This window comes from Nelumbo lutea, chromosome 3 (assembly GCF_056320005.1).
Source record: "Nelumbo lutea isolate HS-2025 chromosome 3, American lotus-T2T, whole genome shotgun sequence".
NCBI lineage: Eukaryota > Viridiplantae > Streptophyta > Magnoliopsida > Proteales > Nelumbonaceae > Nelumbo > Nelumbo lutea.
Window position 1 is genome coordinate 102,662,764 of NC_142686.1, and position 24,841 is coordinate 102,687,604.

General features: G+C 37.1%; 1 protein-coding gene and 1 pseudogene across 2 annotated transcripts; both read right to left on the bottom strand.

Annotated features, from left to right (window-relative positions):
• Positions 1–8,463: 8,463 nt before the first annotated feature.
• On the bottom strand, positions 8,464–8,826 carry LOC148867254 (cysteine proteinase inhibitor 1 pseudogene; annotated as a pseudogene).
• A 1,260-nt stretch (positions 8,827–10,086) lies between these two features.
• Positions 10,087–14,485, bottom strand: LOC148867255 (lysine histidine transporter-like 5). Of its 2 annotated transcripts, XM_088979822.1 has the most exons (7): positions 14,158–14,481; positions 12,885–13,268; positions 11,846–12,242; positions 11,659–11,764; positions 11,267–11,358; positions 11,104–11,172; positions 10,087–10,506 (listed from the first exon to the last, which is right to left on the bottom strand). In XM_088979822.1, exons 1-7 carry the CDS (start codon positions 14,208–14,210, stop codon positions 10,408–10,410), a joined length of 1,200 nt encoding a protein of 399 aa, XP_088835948.1. In that variant the 5' UTR covers positions 14,211–14,481; the 3' UTR covers positions 10,087–10,407. The 2 variants fall into 2 exon arrangements, with proteins under 2 accessions (XP_088835948.1, XP_088835949.1); XM_088979823.1 differs by lacking the exon at positions 11,104–11,172 and having other exon boundaries at positions 14,158–14,485.
• Positions 14,486–24,841: the final 10,356 nt, after the last annotated feature.

Here is a 24,841-nt window from a genome sequence, read left to right on the forward strand (position 1 = left end):
CCAACTCCCCAACCTAAACAAGTCAATTTGGTTGGCCCAATAGCCCATGACCGAACCAAACCAACTCATGAACACTCACAATTTCAGCTAAATTAATAGTTTCATCTCTCATAAATAACAACAATTTAATCTCCAATAATTGTTGAAAATTTATAGTGAAAATACACAATTGTGGAAAATATATTGATAATAAAAAATAAAATAATTATAATAATTACAAAAAATACAAAAATTACTAAAAAAATATATTAACTTAGTTAATAAATAGTATAATCTCTAATAAATATTAATCAATAAGTTATAACACAAATACAATAAAGACAATAAGTACAATAAATTAAATTAAAAAATTTCAATAATAGTAGTTTAATCTCCAATAATTATTGGAAGTTTTATGTTAAATAACAAAACAAAATATATTTATACATAATCATTGAAAATACATTTACACAAAAAACAATAAATAATTATTGGAATACAATAACTAAATTTTAGTAGATATAATTATATAATAAATACATATTAAGAGTTTAAAATTATTATTAATAATTTTTTGAAAGTTATTTTCTCTAATTATTACTTGATATAAGTGAAATTAGTTATTTATAATATTATGTAAAAATATTAAATTATTATTAATTTCAATGTTATAATTATTTTTCTAATTTTTCAAAATTTTTAAATTTATTTATTTGAACTATTTAAAATATATTTATATTAAATATTTTTTATTTAAAAACTTAAATAATATGTAAAATATTTAAATTTTAAAATATTATTTATTTATTAAATTTAATTATCCATAAAATCATAATTTATAATATTATTGCATAATTTCATTATTAATTTTGTAATATATTACATTATTATTAATTTCAATATTATGTTATAATTATTTTTCTACTTTGAAGAAATTTTTTAAATTTATTACATAATTTTCTTATTTTAACTATTTAAAATCTAGTTGTGATAAATATTTAGTTATTTAAGTATTTAAATAATCTATACAACATTTAACATATTTTGTTATTTGAATTTTATTGGGTTAAATCTATTACACATTATTAAATATTTGAAAAACATTTAAATTGATAATCTCGAAAAACATAATTTAAATTGCTAGTACATAATTCCGTTATATATTTTATAAAAATATAAAATTATTTTTTGTATTTTTAATAAATATTTTAAAGTTATTATGTAATTTTTTAGAATATTTAAATAATTCTTAAAATTTTTTATCCAAACTTTCTTTAGATAGATACAGATAAAAAAGTAGGGGGGGATGATAAATAAGAATTAGAGATAATTTATTAGAGAAACTCTCTATTAAATTAGAAATAATTTTGGAGATAGGTAGGAATTAGAGATAATTTAGAAGATAAATGTGAATTAGAGATAATTTTGGATAAAGTGGGAAATAGTGGGGGAGGTAGTTTAGGATAAATTTTAGGAGAAGATATTATTTAAGTTATTGGGAAAGTGCATCTCATTGGTTGTTTCATAAATGACATGGAATTAAAAAAAATTCAAAAAAAGAAGAAAATTTCTAGACTTCCTTGTTTTAATTATAGATAGATAGATTATTTAGCTTTCACTTAAAAAGTAGGGTGGAGGGTGTAAATAAAGTTTAGAAAAAAATAGAAATATTGCATTGCCAACAATAGGTGATTACAGAAGCTATAAATAGAAGGGTAAATTACAAAGTCCCCCCTGTACTATGACCGTGAGACAAAGACCCCCTTCCGTTAATTTTTCGTTTAATTGTACAACGCCACCTGCTCTAGTTGCGACGCTATCTTCTTCTCCAAAGCAACTCGACAATCGTCATGTTTAATATGTTCATCGTCCTGTAGATGAAGATGATACCGAGAGTGACCTCGAGCTCCTTTCCTGGGCAGATTCATAATTATCTCTAGAAGCTCTCTCTGCTCCACCTTAGAAGCAATGAATGCCGAGGATGGTTTCCTGTTAGAACGTGAAAGATGCATCGTCAGCAAAGATACTGCTCTGCAATTGTGACGATGGCAGCACTAAAGCCGAAATTGCAGGTAGTGTTGGACAAGCCGTTCTTGAGGGCATAATGGTTGAAGGCATAGGAGGCCATAGACTGGATATCCTAGGGATTGTAACAAGGACCACCTTGCTGTAGAGCCCTGCAATCGGCGCCTCCCGCTCTGCAAGCCCAATCCAGCGCCGTTTGCAAAGTTGAATCTTTGGCGTTGTTCTTCACTGTGCACCAGTACTTGGTTGCGTCAAAGCCACCACTATTGGCCTTTGATTCAAAATTGGGGTTTGAAGGCGATGCGAACGAGGGGCACTGAGATGGGGTGGTAATGAGGATGAGGGAGACGAGAAGAGAAGCATGAAATCAAAAGGTCACAACCATTGGAAGGGATCTTACGGCCAGCCAAAGAGTGTGAACTGTGAAGAGAGAGAGAGAGAGAGTGAGTGAGTGAATAGCCAGCCATTCGAAGAGTGACGGATCGGTTGAGGAAGCTCGTGCCATGATTGAATCGATGCTCAACTCTTCTTTCAGCAAATGGCTAAGGTCGAAGCCTTCTCAGATGGAGGTAGTCTCCGACAGCCATGGTTGGAGTGGAGGAAACAACATTGGCTCTTAGAAGTTTTCACACACTGAGAAAAAGGAACCCCAAAGACAATGATCTCAGACCTGTTGTTGACGGAGTTGCATTTTTCTTTCTCTTGGTGGAATTGAAAATAATAGTATTGAGATTTTCTTTTTGTCTAATGGGGAAGGGGAAGGTGGCAGTTGGAGCTGCGGTGATTTGTGCTACGACTGTATGCACAGCAGCAACACGTATCGTGCATCACCGGATGCGATGCTCAAGTCATTGGGCCTGGGCGATGGCTATACTGAAGGAATTTCAAGAGAAGTGTGCGACACTGGTTGGGAAGCTCAGATAGGTGGCCGATGCCATGACCATTGAGATGCATGTTGGCTTTGCTTCTGAGGGAGGGAACAAGCTCAAGATGCTTATCAACTATGTCGACAATCTCCCTACAGGATACATGATCCTTCTTTTTTTTTGTTTCGTATTATTAATTTTGCTTTGTGGAGTTAATTCTGGTTGTTGTTGTGGTTTTGTGTTTTCAAGTTATTGTTGTCAATCTTTTCTTTTCTACAAATTTTAATTAGTTTTGGAGATGTATTGATTAAAAGCGGTTAGTGCTTCTAAAGCAAATGATCTTCAATCGAACTTCCATTGTTATAGTCTGCTCAATAGTTTATGTTTGTAAGTCTATATAAGCCCAGCTTGGTTTTACTTTATTTTTGGGAAAATTACAAAGACTCCCCCTAGAATGTTCAAGCGTAGGCTTAATCACAATAAGCAAAGCGTCCATGTTGAGAGGGATTAGTAATTTCATCTTCGTCATGTACTCTTATGCTCTTACCACTCTCCTCCTCCACCTTTTCCTTCTTCCCCCATTTTCTTTTGCTCGGTAATTATGCGGTAGGGTAGAGAATTTAAAACCTACATAGTTTCAAAGTTAGGACCAAAATCAGATCTCTTACAACAAGAAAATCAGAAGAGAAGAAGAGAAGAATGAGAGTTGGGAGAGTTGGGTCTAACATGTGACTTTCTAGGTCTGACGAGAGACTTTTTGGGTCTAACAGGTGACTGTGCAGGGCATAGAATTTAAATGGGTTTCCTCCGTCCTTTCATTTTGGAGAGTTGGGAGAGAGAAAGAATGAGAGAGGATGGTGAGGGAGAGGAAAAGAAGAGAAAAAGGGAAAATAATAGGTTAAATAGGTTTTAAGAGAAAAAGGGTAAAAAAAAGAAAATAGAAAAAGTTTAGTGGGGTATTTTAATAATTTAACGCATTCCATCATCTGACTTAACGGTCAATGGAGGCCTTTGTCTCATGGTCATAGTACATGGGGGTCTTTGTAATTTACGCTAAATAGAATGACCAGAGATAAAGAGATAAAAAATAACATTCTAACAAATCTTTATCTGAATTTAAAACTAATTATTCCTAATCTTATCTTAACTACTAATATGATCTTAATCGATTGAGGTGAGATACACTGATGTAGTGTCTCTCATCTACATCATTACAATATTTCTTAGTTAACCCCATAAACACATGGGTCCCATCAATGAAATTTCATGGATTTATTGGTGGAATTCTTTTCAAGCCTGTTTGATAATGACATACTGATATTATTGTCCTGCTGCTTCTTCAAGAAAGGCTTCTGGAGAAAAAAATGGCCATTTGCCAATAGATAGGGCCGATTTTGGTTCTAGGAATTGGAAGTGACGGGTTGATTTCGGGTCTTAATGTAATGTTTCGATTATTATCGGTTTGAAATTGGTTTCACCTAGTTCTGAATCAATTCAGATTCGACTTGAGCTACATTCATATAATGCATATACTATATACATATAATGTATATTACCTAAATTGCATATATAATATACATATAATATATATAGTGTATAATATGTTATATACATAATATTTAATATATATATATATATGTATTTATTTATTTATTTATTGTAATTGGGTCTACCTCATCAGATCCAATTATCCCAAGAACCAATCGGCTAGGTTATGGGTCTAAAAGTTACAGACCCTATCAGATCTAATTCAGTTTCAGGTCCTTTATTTTTCCCATCAAGGCGATTCCTTTTCTAACTGGTCCTGGCCTAGACCCGATCCGTTGACAGCCCTACTTAATGGGGAGGAAAAGAAAGGGCTCATTAACTGATGAATGGGTCTTAATGTGCTAACGTAAATGACGTTACCATAACAAAACCAGCAAGTAATTAGCCACCAAAACAAGTAATGGCCTTGGGAAAAGCTAAAAGCGGTAAAGGACCTCTATGAATTTGCAAAACTATGTCCCCTTTTACTTTTGGTAAGTTATTTATTTGGGTAAATGTACTTATTCAGATAAATGTTTTTCAAAAAAATATTACTTATGTTCTTTTGTTTCTCAAGTAAATAAGATAATGACCATTTTAGACATAAAAATCCATTTTAAAAAGGGACGTTTTTATTCCATCCAAGTGTTGGGAACTACATATAGAAAAATTATTTATCCACCTGGGAAACAGGTAAGTGAAAACCACGAAAATAAATGCCCCCTAATTCTCACATAAATATGAAAAAGAACATGATTTTCTTAATCTTTCCCCTCCCTTCTCAAAATCCAGAAAATGAACGCCCCAAATGACAAACCAATATAAGAATTGGAGCGATTAATAAGTTGAACAATGTAGGTTTCATCCCATCACAAGATTATTCATGGGGTGAAATGATTTCAAAGCTCTACAGATTTGGCCATTCCTAGTGAGTTCAACAATTATAGAACAGGGTGCTTTTTGGTGATGGCCAATCTTATGATGCGTGTGGCTAACTATAAAGTTGGTTAAGTGCCCAAAACTATATTTGGATAATGAATCAACCAGATGGTGTGTGACTCCAGAAATTAGCCCAGCAGAGGAAGATTAGAAAAATTGATGGCCGCCTCCTGCTGTAGTGTAGTAGCAGTCTTTAGAAGGAATAATGCATTTGGGGAATGCAACAAGAAGTCAAGAACTAAACCATTGAGTATTCATGCCCCTAATTCTACTCAAGAATTAGCAGTGTCAATAGAACCACGTTGGTCGATCAGAAGGCGTCCATACATCAGGCCCAACATCAGCAATCCTGCTCCAAACTGATATTAATGTAGGAATAGATGATGGTTGACGTTTCTTGTTCTGAACACTTGACCAGTTGGCCTGAGTCCTTCAATTCTGTTAATTTACCTTTTCCACCATTTCTTTAGATTGCCAGTTTGTTACATCTTTGATGTGTTATTGGTAAAAGGGAGGCCTAGTAGTTTGTTTTATTATCTTTCTTCTTAGTAATCGTTGTTGAGATTTTGGCTTGCCTATTGTGCCTAATGCAAAATATGCTGACTGGAACATTTTTTTTTTTTTTAACTTTAAACAGTTTTTTGTATCATAGGAGTTGTGGTCGAGTTAAGTTACGGGTGCAATTTGGACAGTCCAATCCGATCTTGGACCGATCTAACTTGCAATTTTACACGGATTGCGTTTGAATTTTAAATCTTTAGGCTGGATTTGGGCTTTTTTATTATTTGTGGTGGATTTGCCCCTTACGTAGTCTGTACACATCCTAAGTTCAACTGATGGCCAAATATGTATATATGTATATATAGACACACATTGCATGTATATATGCACACTTGTTTTTTTTTTTTTAAATCGTGCATGTATGCATGCATACATTTACATATACATTTACATCAATTTTTAATGTGGGTTCATGTATGCATGCATACATTTACATTTACATTCACATCAATTTTTAACGTAGGTTGATTGTCTGATTCAAACTTGATCTATGCCTGATCCCAACTCAATTACATCATATTTTAATATGAACTGGACCTGAATTGGATAGTTTGGGTTTAACCAGATTGGACCTGAATTAAATAGTTTGTGCTGGAAAGTGGGGTCACTGTAACTTTGGAGGAGAAGTTTTGAGATGCATTTGAAGATATTATCTTTAAATCCGTTCCGAGGATACAACAGAGTTTTGGGCAAGAATTTGCAACCAATAAAATTGAAGAATCTTCGAAGAAACCTTCTGTGAGACTGACTTGAGAGAGAGAGAGAGTGAAATTCGAAAATGTGTGTTTTTGAAATTTGATTCGTGCTCCTTAAATAATTTCAAAAATGTGTTAACTTTGAAGTGTGCCTCTTGATCACACCCGATCGAATGGTGACCGTTGATCTCATCAGCGGTGATCAATGGTAAGCATCGCACCAAAACCAAAGCCATCATTCGCGAGCCACACGGGTGTAAAAAAGTGCACCTCCAAAGAGCTACACACACACGCGCACACGCATGCACACACATTGCGCGGTATCAAACCCCATACTCTCCTCTACTATTTCCAAGGAGTGTAAATAAACTCCTATTAAAATACTGAAAACAAATGTTATAATTTTCCAATGTGGGACAAATTTAAAACTAGATTTTGTAAATGAAAAGCTAATTTTTCAATCAAGTATGCAGATATAATTTCTCTTGTAATTGATCAATCAAACCCATTTGATTTAATCTCTTATCTAATTAAAATTCAACAATCTGGACTTGACTTTGGACACCTATCCCACATGACTTACACCCCTAAGTTAAACTGCCACGTCTTATATTTTACTTTTTATTCTTTGACATTTGATGGGTTTTAGCTGAAATTTATTTGAATTTACTTGTAATACATTTGTAAATCTTTCGATACTACGTCTATTATATATGATAAAATTTTACAAGTCTGATTGAATGTGATAATAAAGCTAATCCTTAATGGGTTAGAAGTATTGGATTGAGAACTTTTGTATCAGGGATTGATAGGATTGATCTTGCTGTACGTTGGATTGCTGGGCTCCAACAAAACACGGTGCATATGGACCTGAATCTTAGCAATGGATGAATGGATTTTATTTGTTGTTAGTTCACAAAAAATTTCCAATTGAACTATCTTTAACTTATGGTAGGGTGCAATTCAGGTGGTTGAGATGGGTTGAGGGTTGATTCATGCCCAATTCTTAAGATTCAAAACCTCAGGCTTGGGCCTGGCCTAATCTGAGGTCAAGCCTGGGTTTACCAGTATAGGCCTAACCCAAGCTTAACTCAATACAACTCGGGCTGGGTTCTGGCAACTCGGTTGAATTCGGGTGGGTTGGTCGATATTGGCACAACGTAGGAGTAGGATGGATTGAAAATATGCTGAAATGTCATTGATAAATGCATATATACATATATGAGATGTCGTTCTCAGCTTATCTGAAAAATTAAAAAGGAAAAAGCTTTGCTACTATTTTACCCAAACAATCTGAGACGTCATTCACAGCAGAGTTTAAATCAGCCCCACATTACATCTCTTCCATGTATATGCATATATACATATGCAAGTGCCAATGGACTAGGTTTGGGTTGGAACCAATCTAAATTAAAAACTAATTTGAATAAATTGGATGGTCCAGATGTTAAATTGTATTAGTCCAAAAAGGTATAGACTCTAAGGTATTTATTGAATTGGATTGGACCATATTTGATCGGATTAGATTGGACCAAATTCGGTCGAATTGACACCCCTAGTTATCACTTAACAGCTTAGCTCGAGTGATATGCATTATTGGAGAAAAATAAGGGAAAATGAATCAAGCCACATAATATATTCCAAAGTGTACAAAAGATAACATACAAATGAACCAAAGCCACATAATGTGTTAAAGTCACAAATTATTCAAAATTGAATGTGCAAAATAAACCTTGAAATTAATGTAAAAGTCACAGCAAAGAAATGAACAACTAATGTTGTTTTCTTTGTTATTATTTCAACAGAAACAAACAAATTAATTGAAGACACTTGAGTTTTACCCACAAACCCAGAACACCATGGAAACACATCTAGACAGGCTTGAAGGACGTGAGCTTCCTGAAGCTCTCCCAAGTCTTCTCCCACACAACCACCTCGTAGTTGTTGGTCACCTTACCGTCCTTGGCAGCAACTATGAGCCGATAATTCATGCCGGCGACCACTTGCTCCTCGCCCCGAATCACCCTTTTGAACTTGAGATTGGTTTTGGCCTCCTCGTTGTGCTCAGTGATGGCGAACTTGGCGATCTCTTGCACGTGTGGGTCTTTCACATGTTCTATGGGCTGCCAACCGCCGAGGAGTGGTGGCTCATGATCAACGGTGTCACCGGAGGCTCCGCCGGATACAGGGAAGGAAACCAGGAGAGGAAGCAGAAGAAGAAAATGGGTTTTCATCTTGTCTTTTGGAGATAGAAGAATTGAATATTGAAAATTTTGATACGTAGAAGGGCGTCCATTGTGGAATTTATAGCTGCATTTGGTTGGAATTTTCGCTTGTTACAAGCACATAGATGGATAGAGCCGCCTGTAAATTTGCCCATAATAAAGCTCCAGCTGCTCTACACTACTTTCATCTTCTCTAGATTCATGGCGCACTATCGATGAGGGTAAACAACGCCGCCCAGTACTGTAACGCGCTTGCTTTGTTCATCGAAAGATCTTTAATTGTTTATATACGAAATATGAAAGCCCACTTGGATTGTGTTATCACCCCCACAACACATCTCAACCGTGTATTGGGAATATCTTTCCGAAGATATTCTCAATGCACGCTGAAAAATGCATGTGGGGCGCCCATGGTTATTTTTTTCTTATTGTTTTAATTCCTCCCTCCAAAGTCCAAACCCATGACTTGAACCAACGGCGCTGGAGGGCTCAACTAAGCCCATGTGGTACTAAGGATGGAACCATGTAACCTCTGTTGGCATTTTTGAATCTTGGCTTGGCATGAGTTTGGGCTTTAGGCAACTCGGCCCAGAGGTCCAAGGACGAAAATAGTCAAATACTACTTGATTGTAGCTGGTAAAGTTTCATGCATGGTTCTGATTGGTACATGCATTTTCAATCACAGAAGGACAGGACCTAACACTTGGCCCCTAACGCCTGTATTTTGCACAAGTATTCCTGTTTTTGTTTTGCTCTCTTAAGATTCGATGTCTTTGTGATGGACAGTGTGCTAATAGCAATATTTCCCATCGAATTTATGTTTTTAAACCACCCTTGAAAAAGCCCAGATATAGGATTTAGGTGGATAAACCCGAAAGGTGGAAGGACTCCTACCCTTTAATCCTCATTTTTTGGCAAGTCATTAATTTGGGTAAATGTATTTATCGGGGCAAGTGTTTTTTTAGGAAATATTTATTTGGATAATTGTATTTATCAGTATTCTTTTATTTAATTTTCAGGTAAAGTTATATAATAATCGCTATTATTGAAGTGATAATATTGTCCCATCATATAGAATTTTTGTTTTGTGCAGATAGTAAAGTTGTTTTATCCAAGTAAATGAACTGTTCGGAAATCATTCTTTTAATTTCCACCAAACCCACTAATACTGAAATACCAATATGATGATTTCTTTATTTTTTATGGGACCCACCAACTTATTCACCGTTTACCGGAAAGTGAATGCCCCCTTAATAACACTGAAAAGACTAAATAAAATAAAAGGTCACTCAACAATTGATTCTTCTTACATTCAAATCTGGCACTAAGCCTCTTACAACTGAAACGAAAGAACTTACAAAACAGAGCTAATAAGGAGCTTCAAACAGGTTAAATGCCTATAATAGCATCTAAAACATCTGAAGCAAAGCAAATGATACCTTAATCTCTAACAAAAATCTTTAATACAAGTTAGAGAGAGGAAGGGAGAGGATCACCTTCATCACTAACAAAAGTCTCTAACATAAGTTAGTTTTAGAGAAAAGAGGGGGAGGTTCTACTGTCAACAGACATGTAAGCTATGAGTTAGAACTAAGAGAAGAGTTTGTATTGCTTTGCAGAAAGAGCAATTTGTCGCGCTCCTCCAATAGGTGCAAGGATCATTATCAAAACACCAACTATTATTGCTATCTGAAATGAAAGGAAATTAAAAGTGTTAGTATTTTTACACGCCCCGTTCACTTTTCAGTAAGTTATTTATCCGGGTAAAAGTTTTTCTTATAAAACACTTGCCCTGGTAAATGCATTTATTCATATTCTTTTATTTCTTATGTAAATAAGGAAATAACCATCTTAGCCATAAAAATCCATTATTAAAAGGGATATTTTTGTTCTATTCAAGTATTGGCAATTTTGTCCCTAGGTGGAAAAGTTATTTACCCCCTGGGTAAGTGATACCCAAAAAAATAAAATTTTTCTGATCCCCACATAAATATAAAAAAAAAAAAAAGAATATAGGATTCCTGGTCAATGGGAACCAAAATCCCATTGATTGTGCTTGTATTGTGTATCTATCCATCTATATATTATTTCTGTCATGTAGGATGCATCAAAATGCAAGTTATGGGCCTTATGGCATTATGAGGGCCCCCATAAACCAAGCACATAGATGAGAACCCACTGCTTAAAAAGTGAGACCCACAACCCACAACCAAAACCAGTTGAGAACAAAATGCAAATAAATCAGTAACCACGTTAGTGGTAATATTTTCATCTATCTGCACCTACCCAACTTGCAATCCAATGGAAGCTCCAGCTTTTTGGCTTCTTAATGATAAGCCACATGACACAAGGGAGCTGCAGCAATTCAGCAAATACCCAACTATTACTTGTCATGGAACTAGTCTGAAAAGAGGGAAGCTGTAAAGTATCAAGTGTGGGAGTCACTCACAAAATATGAAGTGGATGCAAATACTAGCCCTCCAAAGAACCCCAGTAATCCTCCAAAGAAAGGGATGCAAATTCCAATAAAACCTGTTAAGGCTGCAATAGTTGCAGAAAAGATGTAAATTAAAGCCATTTCATGTGAAGGGATGATCATGCTCTTAATTAAATTAAATATTCTCCTTTATAAACAGTATACAATCGGTTTGTATGAAGGAAAAGGGAAGAAAAAACACTGAATTTGCTACCCAAACGCCTGACTTGGTTATTCTTCATTTAATTTTTAGGCTTAGTTTGGAAATACATACAAAATAATATAGAATACACGGTTTTGCACTCTATATGTTTGTATTTATACTCCTTCCAAACTGAGCTTTTATTCTTTTTTTTGTTACTCACCAACATAAATACTACGTGCAGTGAGGCGTAGAGCACGTCCAGGGTTGAACTTCAATTTCTGTACCAAGACGGATTCTATCAGGTCGAACACCGGCATCGCGAACACCTACAACCCAAAACCATGGGATTCATATACAATCTCATCGTTCCAAATCAAGCAATTCTTTACTACAAGTTTCCGAATCACCTGATAGCTTCCTATGACATGCAAAAAGACCATAAAATTTGCAGCTGCAATGAGCCAACGAGGTTCCTCTAGTGATACCAGGACGTCATCTTCTACAGAATCGCCGAATGCCCAGAAACCAGAGATGGCGACGGAGAAATAGCACAGGGCCACAATGATGTATGCTACAATCACTCCTTTCCACATGGGTTTCCTTGATGGCTTCTCTGGAGAGGAAGGGATTGTGGCTTGAATCTCTAGAACTACACTGTGGCCTGCAAAGGCGAAGGCAATTGTCCCCAGCCCAGAGAAGACATCGAAGATGGCACCTGCTGTCGTGTGTGATCGAACTCCAGATCTCACTGGATGGTGATGCGTACCCTTAATCGTGGATGCAATGAAAGCTATGGCTGAGTAACTGCAATTCATTCATTAATAATATATAGAGATAATTTCTTAGACACACATGAAAAATATTGAAAGCTAAAGCGCCTGTTTGGTTCACGGGAATAGGGGTTTGGAATCTAAATTGGAATGGATAGCTTTGATTCTAACTGTTTGTTGAGTGGAATTAGAATCCTATTCCTGGGGATGGCAATTTTCCCCATAAAATTGGAGTCTTACCCCGAACGGAGCAGGTTTTGCAATAGAATTCCCTGAACCTGCCCTGAATCCGATGATAAATTAGTAAAATATCTTTAGATGTAATATTAATTTTAAAAATATCTTTAAGTTTTTCCCAGATTCCTAAAATCATGGGATCCCATAATTATATTTTTAAAATATCGTGAAATTAAATGTATTTTTAGGTTGTTGCCACAGGGCAAAGATAATCTGCTGATTTTCCGCGGAACCTACTTTATTGCCATTCCTACCTATTCCTATTCATACTGGAATGACATTCCCCAATTTGAGAGAATGACCATACCTTCTATCGGGAATAAAATCCCATTACACCTTATTCCTATCTAAACCAAACAGACTATGACAATATATCATTCGGATATTCCAACTACGAATCAAATGGACTGTAACAGACCCTAAAGTGTAGGGTACATACCTGAATGACATAATTGCAGCCAAGAGTGATATTCCCCTCAAGGAGTGAAAGTTGGGAGCTTGGGAAAGCACCAAATGTATGAATGCAAAGAAGACGATGTATAAGGTTTGCCTGAGAGGCATTAATCTTGGGAAGGTGAGTTCCACGAATTTCTTTAGCGACTTTCCACCGGTGACCATGTAAACTATATCGGAAGCTATTTGAACAGTCAGCTGTTGAGGCATTACAATCCAGTATCCAAGCTTCACTCCAAATGCATGCTCTCCTAATTGGGGATAGCGATCAAATCGTTTCCCTGGAACCACTTCGTGCAACTCTACTAGTTGCCACAGGGAGTAGAGTGTGGTCATCCATGAAACCGTTATAGCAAGGATTCCAGATATCCTGAAAAATGTTAAAACCAACCTTATATATTAATTACAGAAGAAGTTTATGGATATAACAGATTTCTCTGATTGCTCCATTCGTTTCAAATCCAGCCTTTATCTGATTATTAGTTAAAAGAAAAGGCATCTATAACAAGCTAGTGTAGCTAAATCATAACCAGGAATATCTAGAATAGAGCACCATTTTTTTTTATTGAGATCACATTGACGTCTCACAGCACATCCTAACTGTGTATTGTGAACATCTCTCAATTACATGTACGATGGATGTTTTCAATGCATGCTGAGATGCACATGTGGTGCGTGCTGATGCGAACTCTTTTATTTGGTGGGAGCCTAGACAATCTCATATATAAGACAACGGACGTCCCACAAGAAAACCGTTTTCATAAATGACTTGCTTTGGATGCACACCCGTCCATTTTGCCCATTCTGCTCTAATTCTATGGGCGAGATCCTTTTCAATATCTCCGTTTTAAGAATTATTGAAGCAAGTTACACATTGATTGAGTTATCTCTTGGTCTCTAATCCTATGTGTACCTTGATTTGTACTCCTATCATCATCATCATCTTCATTATTATTGTTATTAAATTTATATAACATATATTCTATTCTGGTGCTATTTGTAAACTTAATTTTGCATTCAATCTTGGGTGGTCACCATGAAATATTGAAGATCAATCAGGGAAAATTAAAAGAGGACCAACACACTCTGGTTAAATGAATCATTAGTAAAAAAATATATATTAATAAACCAGCAAAAGATTTTAATAGGATAAATGTTCGTTTGGCCTAAAACATCGTTCAGAAAAACATAGTTCAAAAGCTAATTAATTGATGGCATTTTCTTAATTTGAGAATGAATTTAGGTGGAGAGGAACATACCATCCAAGCTGGGACATTGCAAATGGTAAGCCCAGAACACCAGCACCAACCATGGCTGTCACATTGTGGAATGCTGAGTAGTACCATTTGGCTTTTCGAGTAGCTGTTATTGGTAGCCAATTATCCAAGTTCCTCTCTCTTTGTGGTCTTTCCGCTTGTGCCTGTCAGCCATTAATACCATCAAATAGCATCAATATCAAAGCTTTGTGGAGAGAGAGAGAGAGAGAGAGAGAGAGAGACCGAGCAAGGTTGATTGGAGGTTGTCTCTGTGAAGCACATTTCCTTGAATCTCTTAATTATCAGAGTATGTGGCTAACTGAACATCTGATAAAACAGAAAGGGAAAAAGGCAAGTTGGGAAGATGAGATCCCTACAGTTGTGTTTTAGTGTGTATATATTATATATAAATCCTTGACTAATCTGGAGATCCGTCCAATATATTAGTTTTAGTGGATAGATTAAATTCTTCATTTATCCAGAGATCCTACTATAGCGGGCTTGGTTAAGACGTGGGACTTGACTTGGTAAGAGAGTATCTGCAAAATCAAGATGGTTAAACTACAAAAACAGAACACCTTCTTAGATTGAAGCGGCAATTAGCATCTTATTTAAAACTTCCACATTTTCTTTTTCTCTTTATTTGATTCATCCACTCAATTATATAGTTTGGAAATACAAATATATAGAATACAAAACTTTATATTTTGTATATATATTTATATTGTACATATTTGTATTTATACTCTTTTAAAACCGAGCCTAATTAGCATCTTATTTAAAACTTCCACATTTTCTTTTTCTCTCTTACCCATAAATTATTCATTTTACACCCAATATTATCAATTCAATTTATTATAATCATGTATGGTTTTAAAAATTGACCCAAAAATCGAACCACTTTAGCCATTCATTCCTAGATCAAATCCCAATTGAACAGTTTTGAGGGTTCAAAATCAACCCGGAGCCATAACTGGTTCCCAAGTCAATCCGTCCGAGACCATCCGATCTGGTATCATGGGTCCTATTCATCTTTTTCACTTCTCCCCCACCTCACCAGCACCAATCCTCTCCCTTAATCAAACAACTGAAAAGCATTACTGGATGATACCGTTATCTTTGATGATAAAACAAAAAATAATGCCCAGAAATTAAAATTCCACAGTTTTGAGACAGTAGTGTTGGTCCAGATGACCGTGAAAGAAGTTGAAAGCTTGTAGTGATGACTTGTTCCAAGTTAAACACTCCTTTCATGGGCGAGTGGACACGTTTCTTCATTTCTCCCTCCCTATCACGTGGAGTAAATATTTGCTCCCATTTGGCATTTACGATGGGAGTGTGATGTTTGTATAAAGACTGGTGAAGTTGAGGACTTCTATGAAAAACCTAAGAAATTAATCTTGTTTGGGCTATGATCCATGACAACTAAATGGGAGGATAGTAATACTGTCACAAATGCAGGTGATAGGGTCATGCATCGGGGAGTTCAAATCAGCCCCCCCACAACGTTCCACAGTACATCCCTGCCATGTATTGCGAATATTTCTCCGATGATAATATTAAGAATGATGATACGGGAGATATTCTTAATACGCGGCAAGTATGTGTTCTAGGATGTTGGGGGGGGGGGGGTTGATTCAGTCTTGTCATGGGGGTGCAATTCATTGGGCCTAAAGTCCAAGCTCCTTCTAGCCCTGAGGTCAAGTTAAACTATCCAATTCGAACCTAGCCCGTATTAAAATTTGATGCATTTGGATTGGGTTTTTTTCCTACTTCATGGGGCTATACAATCGGGGGGATAACCCATAACCCCTCAACTCTGGTGTATGTGGGATTCGACCCCAAGCCTCCCTTACAACTAGCAGGAGGCTTTACCAGCCAACCAGTTGTCACCTTGCAAATGCACTCAAAAGTAGCGTATGATATTTTGATCTCTACAATATTTCTTCAAAATGAAAGAAGAAAAAATCCATCTACTTTGCATTCATCTTCCTCTTTGTTTGGTGATTGAAACGAGTTTGGATATATGGGGAGATATTCCATATTTGCATGTTATCATTCATGGGAAGATATTAATGTCATGTGTATAGGCATGGGTAGGATTCTTGTGGGTAGGAGATCTAAATTGGATCAAAATGGACTTGGCCACTACATCTAGCACAGCCTTGATCAAGTAGACAACATTGTAAGAACGTTCAATAGGTACTTAGAAATTTTTTTGACACTTGTCCCTTAAAATACTCTTATCCTATCCCTGAAAAAGACTAAAAACAACATTTGGCAGTTGTTAGAATATCTATTAAATGCTTAAAAACTGTGCTCATGAGTTTGATTTTTCCTTCAAGTCTTCCATTTTGAACTTTCGGCTCGGTTTGGAAGGAGTACAAATACAAATATGTTGAGTGCAAAATTATGTATTTTGTATTTATTTGTACTGTACATATTTGTATTCACATTCCTTCGAAGTTGAGCCTTGGGAACCCAACCCCACATCTTCTCCTGTTCATCCACCTTCCTCTTCTTCCCCGAAGATGAATAGGAGGAGTAATTAGATTCCAATGTTTGATGATCACCGGTGTCTCTGAAACTTCTTATCAATGCAAAGAACCTCTCAACCTTCTTGATAGGAACAAGCAAAGAAGGCAAATGAAAAGATAATAATTCTTCATATCACATTCAACTGATTACAGCCTTTATTTATAAGGAGCTAGAGAGCCAAGGTCGGCTACCTAAGTTAGAATACAAAGAGGAAAAGTACAACCAATTTTGGATAGGACTATCTCTCCTAGAATTATGGAGAGTAATTTTGATAGAATACTAACATCCCCCCTCAAACTCAAGATGGTAATGTATCAGTCATATGGAGTTTGCCAACTCGAGCATGAAAGCAAAGAGAAGAGTGAACTTTGGTAAATATATCGGCAGACTGATCCTAGGACGAGACAGGAATAAGGCGAACAGCACCCTCAAGCACATGATAATGAATAAAGCGACAATCAATCTCAATATGCTTAGTGCGTTCATGGAATACATCATTGTGGGCAATCTGTATGGCGCTATGATTGTCACAATAAAGTGAGGTGGAAGATGAATGAGTAATCCCATGTCATGGAGTAACCAACGTAACCATAACAACTCGAAGGTAGTGTCAACAAGAGCTCGATATTCAGCTTCAGTACTGGAACGAGAGACAATCGTTTGCATCTTACTACGCCAAGATATAAGAGAATCTCCAAGAAAGAAGCAATAACTAGTAGTGGAGCGTCTATCAATAGGATCACCGGCCCAATCAGCATCAGAGTATGCGATCAACTAAAGAGAGGAAGAACAGGAGTAATGAGGTCCATGAAACAAAGTGCCCTTGACATAACGGATGATACGAAGCACAACAACATAATGAGTAGTGCGAAGGGTAGACATGAACTGACTTACAATATGAACAACATACGCAATATCAAGATGAGTAATAGTAAGGTATACAAGACTGTCAACTAGTTGTCGATATAAGGTGCATTTACTAAGAGGAGTACCATCAGTGGCTGTAAAATGGGCATTATGCTCAATCGGAGTGGTAACAGTCTTAGTATCAGTGAGTTCTGCGTGAGAAATAAGATTAGTAGCATACTTGGTCTGAGACAGATAATATCCCGATTGGTCGGAGGAGACATCAATGCCTAGGAAATAATTGAGGTGACCAAGATCTTTCATTTCAAACTGTTTGCTAAGGAAAGTCTTAAGAGTGGAAATATCCTCCAAATCATCGCCAGTAATGATTATGTCATCCACATAAAGGAGGAGGACACAACCCTGAGAGGTCTTACGAACGAACAAGGCATGATCATAAGTGTTAGATTTAAAACCACACTGACAAACAGTAGAGCTGAATTTGGAGAACCATGCTCGAGGCGCCTACTTAAGTCCATATAGAGCCTTACGGAGATGGCAAACCTAATTAGGGAGATGATCATAACCAGGAGGGGGCTGCATATAAATCTCTTCAGAAAGATCACCATTGAGAAAAACATTCTTAACATCCATCTAAAATAGTTGCCAGTGCTTAGGTGCAGCAATTGCAATAAGACTGCGAATAGAGGTGAGATGGGCAACCGGGGCAAAAGTCTCCTCATAATTAATGCCATACTCCTATGTGAACCCTTTTGCTACCAATCTAGTTTTATACCTCTCAACTAAACCATCTGCCCGGGTCTTGATTTTGTAGACCCAATTACAACCAATTATGGATTTATCTGGAGGCAGGTCAATTAAATCCCAAGTATGAGTGCTTGTAAGAGATTGAATTTCTTCTGCCATTGTTTTCTGCCATAGAGGGTCAGTACTAGCCTCGCGATAGGTGCAAGGCTCATATAAAGATACAATGGTAGAATAACAATGAAAATCATGAAGAAGAATGGAAGGTTTAATGACCCTACCAGAACGACGAAGAAGAACATCAGAACGGTCAGAGTCGAACTCATTAGGAGCAATCAAGGGCACAGAAGAAGGTAAAGCTGGAGGGTCCATAGCCAAGGTAGATGCAGTCGAAGAGGTTGCAGGTTGCGCAGTACTGTTAAAGCTATCAGAGGAAGAAGTAGTCGGACCTGCAGGTAAATCATCAGAAAAAGCGAAATAGTAGGATCAGTAAAAAAATGTGAAGATGTCGTGGTAAATCAAAATGGGGAGAGACTTGAGAACATTTTGTGTTCCCAAAAGGTAACATGACAAGATATGCGAAGTCATTGGGAAGGATGATCCCAACATTGATATCCTTTATGTTCAATACTCTACCCGAGAAAACAACATAGACGTGCTTTTGGTTCCAATTTAGTATGTTCATGAGGTTGTAATAGAACAAAACAAGCACAACCAAAGACACGAAGGGACTGACAATCAGGGCAATGACCATACGATCGTTCATAAGGAGAAATGTTACTAATAATAGGAGAAGGAATGTGGTTGATGGTATAAACCGTAGTGAGGGCTGCTTCCCTCCAAAATCGTTCAGGACAAGAGGAAGAGATTAAAAGAGCTCGAACAGTATCAAGAATATGCCTATGTTTTCGTTCTGCACGCCCATTTTGTTGAGAGGTACCGGGACAAGATCTATGAATGATAGTTTCATTTTGTGAAAGAAATTGGATAATGATAGAATCTCTATATTCCATGGCATTATCAGTGCAAAAAATTTTGATGATAGAAGAAAACTGAGTTTTGATCATGGTGGCAAATTGAATATAAATTGCAGATAATTCAGATTTATTAAGCATGAGATAAATTCATGTATATCGAGAGAAATCATCAATAAAGATCACAAAATAACGTGAACCACCCATGGTATTATGAGGTGAAAGTCCCCAAATATCAGAATGAATAAGATCAAACGGTGCAAAAGAAACATAATCACTTATATTAAAAGGCAAAGCATGATTTTTTGAGAGAGGACATGAAACACAATCAACGTGGGTTGTTTTAACAGGACCCAAACATCCATTAGAAATTAAATATCATAATCTAGAGGTAGAAATGTGACCAAGGCGAGAATTCCAGACACTAGAGGTGACAGCAGTAGCAAGAGATGGTAATTGAAGAGATGATAGTTCAAATAGTCTCCCAACCTTACGGCCTGTCCCAATGATCTTCCCTGTCCGTTGATCCTACATAGTACAAACACAACATGAGAAATGTATTTCAAAACCAAGTTCACATAATTTTCCAACAGATATAGGATTTAAAGATAATTGAGTTACCAAAAAAGTGTTAGGAAGTGACAAACAAGATATTGATATAGTTCCTACACTTGTGACAGTTAAGGTGGAACTATCGGCAGTATGAACAATTGTTGCAATAGAAGGATTTGACTTGGAAGTAAACAGGGATGAGTTGGATGTCATATGCTTGCAACAGGCAGAATCAAAATACCATGATGAGGTAGTACCTGGAGTGACGGACAAGACTGTATTAGAAGGCATTCTAGAATCAAGTTGGAGCTGGTGAAGGAGAGCTTGGAGATCTCTAAGAGAGAATTTTGGAGAGGTGTTAGCAGAAGAATCCTCTGTGGCAGCAACTGCAGTAGAATTCGAAGCCTGAGAACTCATGAATGATGACTTCTATCCAGATGCCTTTTTGATTTGCAAGCGGCGACACTTCAAAATAGTATGACCAGTCTTCTTGCAGTAACTGCAGAAAGTTCATTTTGAAGATTTAGAGAAGAAGTAGCAGACGTACCCAGAGTAGCAAGAACATCATTAGTAGATAATAAGGATCGCTCATCTCAAAGTGTTTTTAGTCGAGTTTCTTTAGAGAGCAAATATTTGATTACAACTTCAAGGGAAGGCAATGGGCTACGATGAAGTAGAGTACCACTAATAGGTTTGTACTCATCCCTGAGAGTCATCAGAAGATGCCAAACACGTTGGTGATCGCGAAGCTTAGAATAAGTAGTAGTTGTAGAGGTACTATCCCATTCAGGTTCACATTGTGCTAACTGATCCCAAAGAACTTGTAACTCAGAGACATAACTGTGAATGGTCTGTTCAGATTGCTGCTTCATTCGATGAAGACACCTATAGAGCTGAAACTGATGCACATCATCAGAAATAGAATAACGAGCTTGTAAGAAATCCCATACCTCTTTAGGAGAGTCATATCTGTGAAATTCCAACTTGATGCTTGCAATACAAGTATTGCGAAACTAGGTCAATATTTGATGATTTCCCATCCCATCTTTCTACTAGTTCAACAAACTTATCTTCTGTTTCATCAACAACTTTAGTAGGTTTGGAAACCTCACCAGTCACATATCGCCATAGAAGGTGGCCCTTGAGAAAACTGCACATCTCTTGGGACCATAAATCATAATTTGAGCCATCGAAGGTAACAGTGATGGGATGAGAGATATGTTGAGTAGCTCCAAATGAATCCATGAGGAGAAACATAGATCTTCGGAGCAACACAAATCACAGGAAAATCTTAAGACTTGACCCAAAAAAAAAAACTTCATAGAATCACAAGAAAAACTGACTGTGGTGGCTGTGGTGGACGAGTTGGGAAGGTGAAGGATCTGTATGCTTGCTCTCTATCCCTCACTAATGCCGCAGGAGAATGCTGTAACTCTCGATCTCCAGAATGGTGGGGCTAAGAATGGAAGCACCAAGACTGTACGTTGTTCAGTTCAAGCGACTTATAATTGAACTAACTGATGGGTGGTATTTGTTGGATGCCCTCTTGGATGTACCGCTTTCAAAACAGTTTGTGTCTGGAAAACTATTTGTTGGATAGAAACTTTGGATCTGGGGAGCAAGTTTATGTGGCTGGTGCATGAATGCAGATGGCGCAGAATTCTAGAAGAGGCGATTCCGAAGAGCGCCGATGACGCCTTACGACCGGCCGGCGACGGCTATCCAGAACCCTGTTGAAGCAAGAAGGAATGAGTCGTCTGTGTTTCGCAAGGGTCTTCCTGCTCCGCCGCCCGATACAGAGGTAAACATAGAACTGAAGCTTGGATCCTCCGTCTTCCAAGTCTGCGATCAGACCGACGACTCCGCCCGGTACAGAGGTAAGCAGAGAACTGAAGTTTGGATCCTCCGTCTTCCAAGTCTGCGACCATACTGACGACTCCTCTGCTCCGGTTGGTTGCGGAACAGGCTTGGATCCTCTGTCCTCCGTCTTTCAAGTTTGCGACCAGACCAATGACTCCTCTGCTCCGGTTGACTACGGAACAAGCTTGATGACGAGGAGGGAGTAGAAGATATTGAAGATCTAAATTACTTAGTTCCTTACTGGTCCAATGACTTGGATTAGGACATCGACGAGCAGGAGGCCTGTGTTCATATCGACGATGGAGATAGGCTCTGATACCATGATAGGAACAAGAAAAGAAGAAAAATGAAAAAATAATAATTCTTCATATCACATTCAACCTATTACAGCCTTTATTTACAAGGAGCTAGAGAGCCAAGGTCAGCTACCTAAGTTAGAATACAAAGAGGAAAAGTACAACCAATTTTGGATAGGACTATCTCTCCTAGAATTAAGGAGAGTAATAGAATACTAACACTTCTACTCTTCTTTCAACTCTTTTTTTTTATATAACCAAAAGGGGCTACACAAGAAGAGGGGTAGCACGTCCCCAAACACCATCAACACAAATAGAAAAAAGAGGGGAAGGAAGAGAAGCTAAACTGAGATTAACAGACTTTGAAGGAGCATATAGAACTTCTGCACCAGCCAATCATCCGCCTAGTTTGCCTCCTGATAGATATGCTTGTACACCAGAACTCTTCGAAACTCGTCCTTTAGCTTTAGCTTGATACAGTTATTGATGATGTGTCTTATCTTCCAAGGAGCTGGGATCAACTGTTCGAGACAAGAAATGACAAGTTTGGAATCACCTTGGATAAAGATAGGATAATCTCTAATTTTCAAGGCCAAATTATGGCCTCCCCCCGCTACCCAAGTTTTCCCAATGTTAATTGAAGCAATGCCAATCTTATAAGCCTTGATGTCTAAGACTTTCCCGAAATGATCTCTAGCAATGCTTGCAATTGAGCAAAAAACCTACCCATTCCTCGATGCATCAAAGTTAATCTTGATATGATCTATATTGGGAGATTTCCAAATAATTGTCAATATTGGTCTCAATATTCCTTTCATTGAAATCCCTAATCAAAGCCTTTTCAATAACTAATTGAGGCGGGGCAGCCATTTTCTTGAACATTTTCTGATTTCTATTTTTCCATATTTTCCATAGAATACAAATGAATTTTTCTTTCTCTTGTCCAAATGTTCATTCTTTCCCTTTGCTTATTTTAATTCACCAATCCATCATATTTAAATCACACCCCTCTAAGTCCTCAAGAAACAGATTAATCACTTGCCATATTTGCTTAGTAAAGGAACACTCCCTAAAAACATGAGGTGTATCCTCTTCCTCTCCACAAAATTCGCAATCACCACCAATGCTTGCTCCCCTTTTCCTAAGGAGGCTTATAGTGGGAAGTCTATTGTTTATAAGAAGGTATAAAAAGGTTTTCAGTTTTGGGGAGCACTTTATGTTCCAAATCTCCTTAATGTTGTTTTTATTAACTATTTCTAAAAGTGGCTTTTGAAACACCCAATTGTCTTGCCAAAGTTTAATGGATTCCCTATTCCCCACATTCCATTTTATCCCTTTTGATACAAGGTCTCTAGCTTGAAGAATCCCTCTCCAAGCCCATGAAACACTTTTTTTCAGCTTGGCATTCCAAAAGTCCTCTCTTTTTAAATATTTATTACTAACCACCTGAACCCAAAGATTATTTTCCTCTTTTAATACTTTCCTCCCAAGTTTTGCTAAGTGTGCCTCATTGACCCAAAGAAGATTCCTAATACCCATTCCCCCACATCTTTTGGGTTTGCAAACTCTTTCCCATTTCATTAGGTGCAAAGGTCTCCAACCATTTGAATTAGACCAAAGAAAATTTCGTTGAATTTTAACTAGGTCATTAATGGTATTTTTTGGAATCTGGAACAATCTCATTATAAACCGAGGCATCATATTGGAAACTGAATTTATTAAAGTTAACCTTCCAGCCAAGGAGAGAGAATTCTTTTTTCAATTTGCTAATTTTGACTCGAACCGAATAGGAACTTGAGCTCAAGTCTCTAATTTGAATCGAACTCGAATCTAATAGTTTATGAGTGAGCCCCTACAACGTAAGACCCCCTCCACTAGTATATATATTAAAGACCCACCCTTTAGAAAATGGAGTTACCGTAGATGGAAACTCCTCCATTGCATTGCAAGCATATTTTCATATCTTTTTATATTTTTTTATTGCATGATGCGATACTTGTCTATGCTCCGGTATCTTTCTACTTCGAGATCCTTCTTCCTATTTCCCTCTCTGTCTTCCGCCTCTCTTCTAGAGACTTCATATTTTTTTTGCAGTTGAGGATTCTCTTGTCCTCTCCTTCACACCGGAAGAACTTGAGCAACGCGGTTTCACTACCTCACTGTCGGTTATCTCATTGTGCCGGAAGAACTCGAGCAATGTAGAAACCACCGGCCTCCTATTACTCTCTCTCCCTTCCTCTCTATTGATGCTGGAATGCTTCTCCCGTACTTCGTATCTTCACTTTCATTTTATTTTTTTTCCTTTTCTTCTTTTGCGATTACATGGACTTCTCGTCTTTCATTTTCCCTCCTCTTCCCTGGTCCCTGGTTTCTCTCTCGCACACACTGTGTCATAATTGCTCTCTTTCCATTTAAAGAATCCGCTGGGCCGCTGGCTATTTCTTCTCAACTCCTCCAGATTTCTCCCTCTTTGTCTCAAGGTATGGTTTTTCTTGCTCTGTTTCTATGAATATTTTCTCTATGCTTCTTAGACTCAGTCGTCTCAAATTTAAATTTTACTTAATGGGTTTTAGATTTCACTTTCCACGTTCTTGGCTTTGAAGGTTGTAATTGATGTTTGTATACGACTTGACCAAATATATAATCTGTTGAACTGGGTTACAGATCGTTGTTCATGAATTCTAAATTTGTTTTAATGGATTTTCTACCCATACGTTTGGTTTCTGAGAACATAAAGTAATCCATGAAAAGTATTGATTTTTTTCTAGGACTTTGGATGCATATTATTTCTTTTCAACGGAATCGGATATTTGCAGGTTATAGAAAAGGTAGGGTTTCTTCTGACGCTCCTTTGGT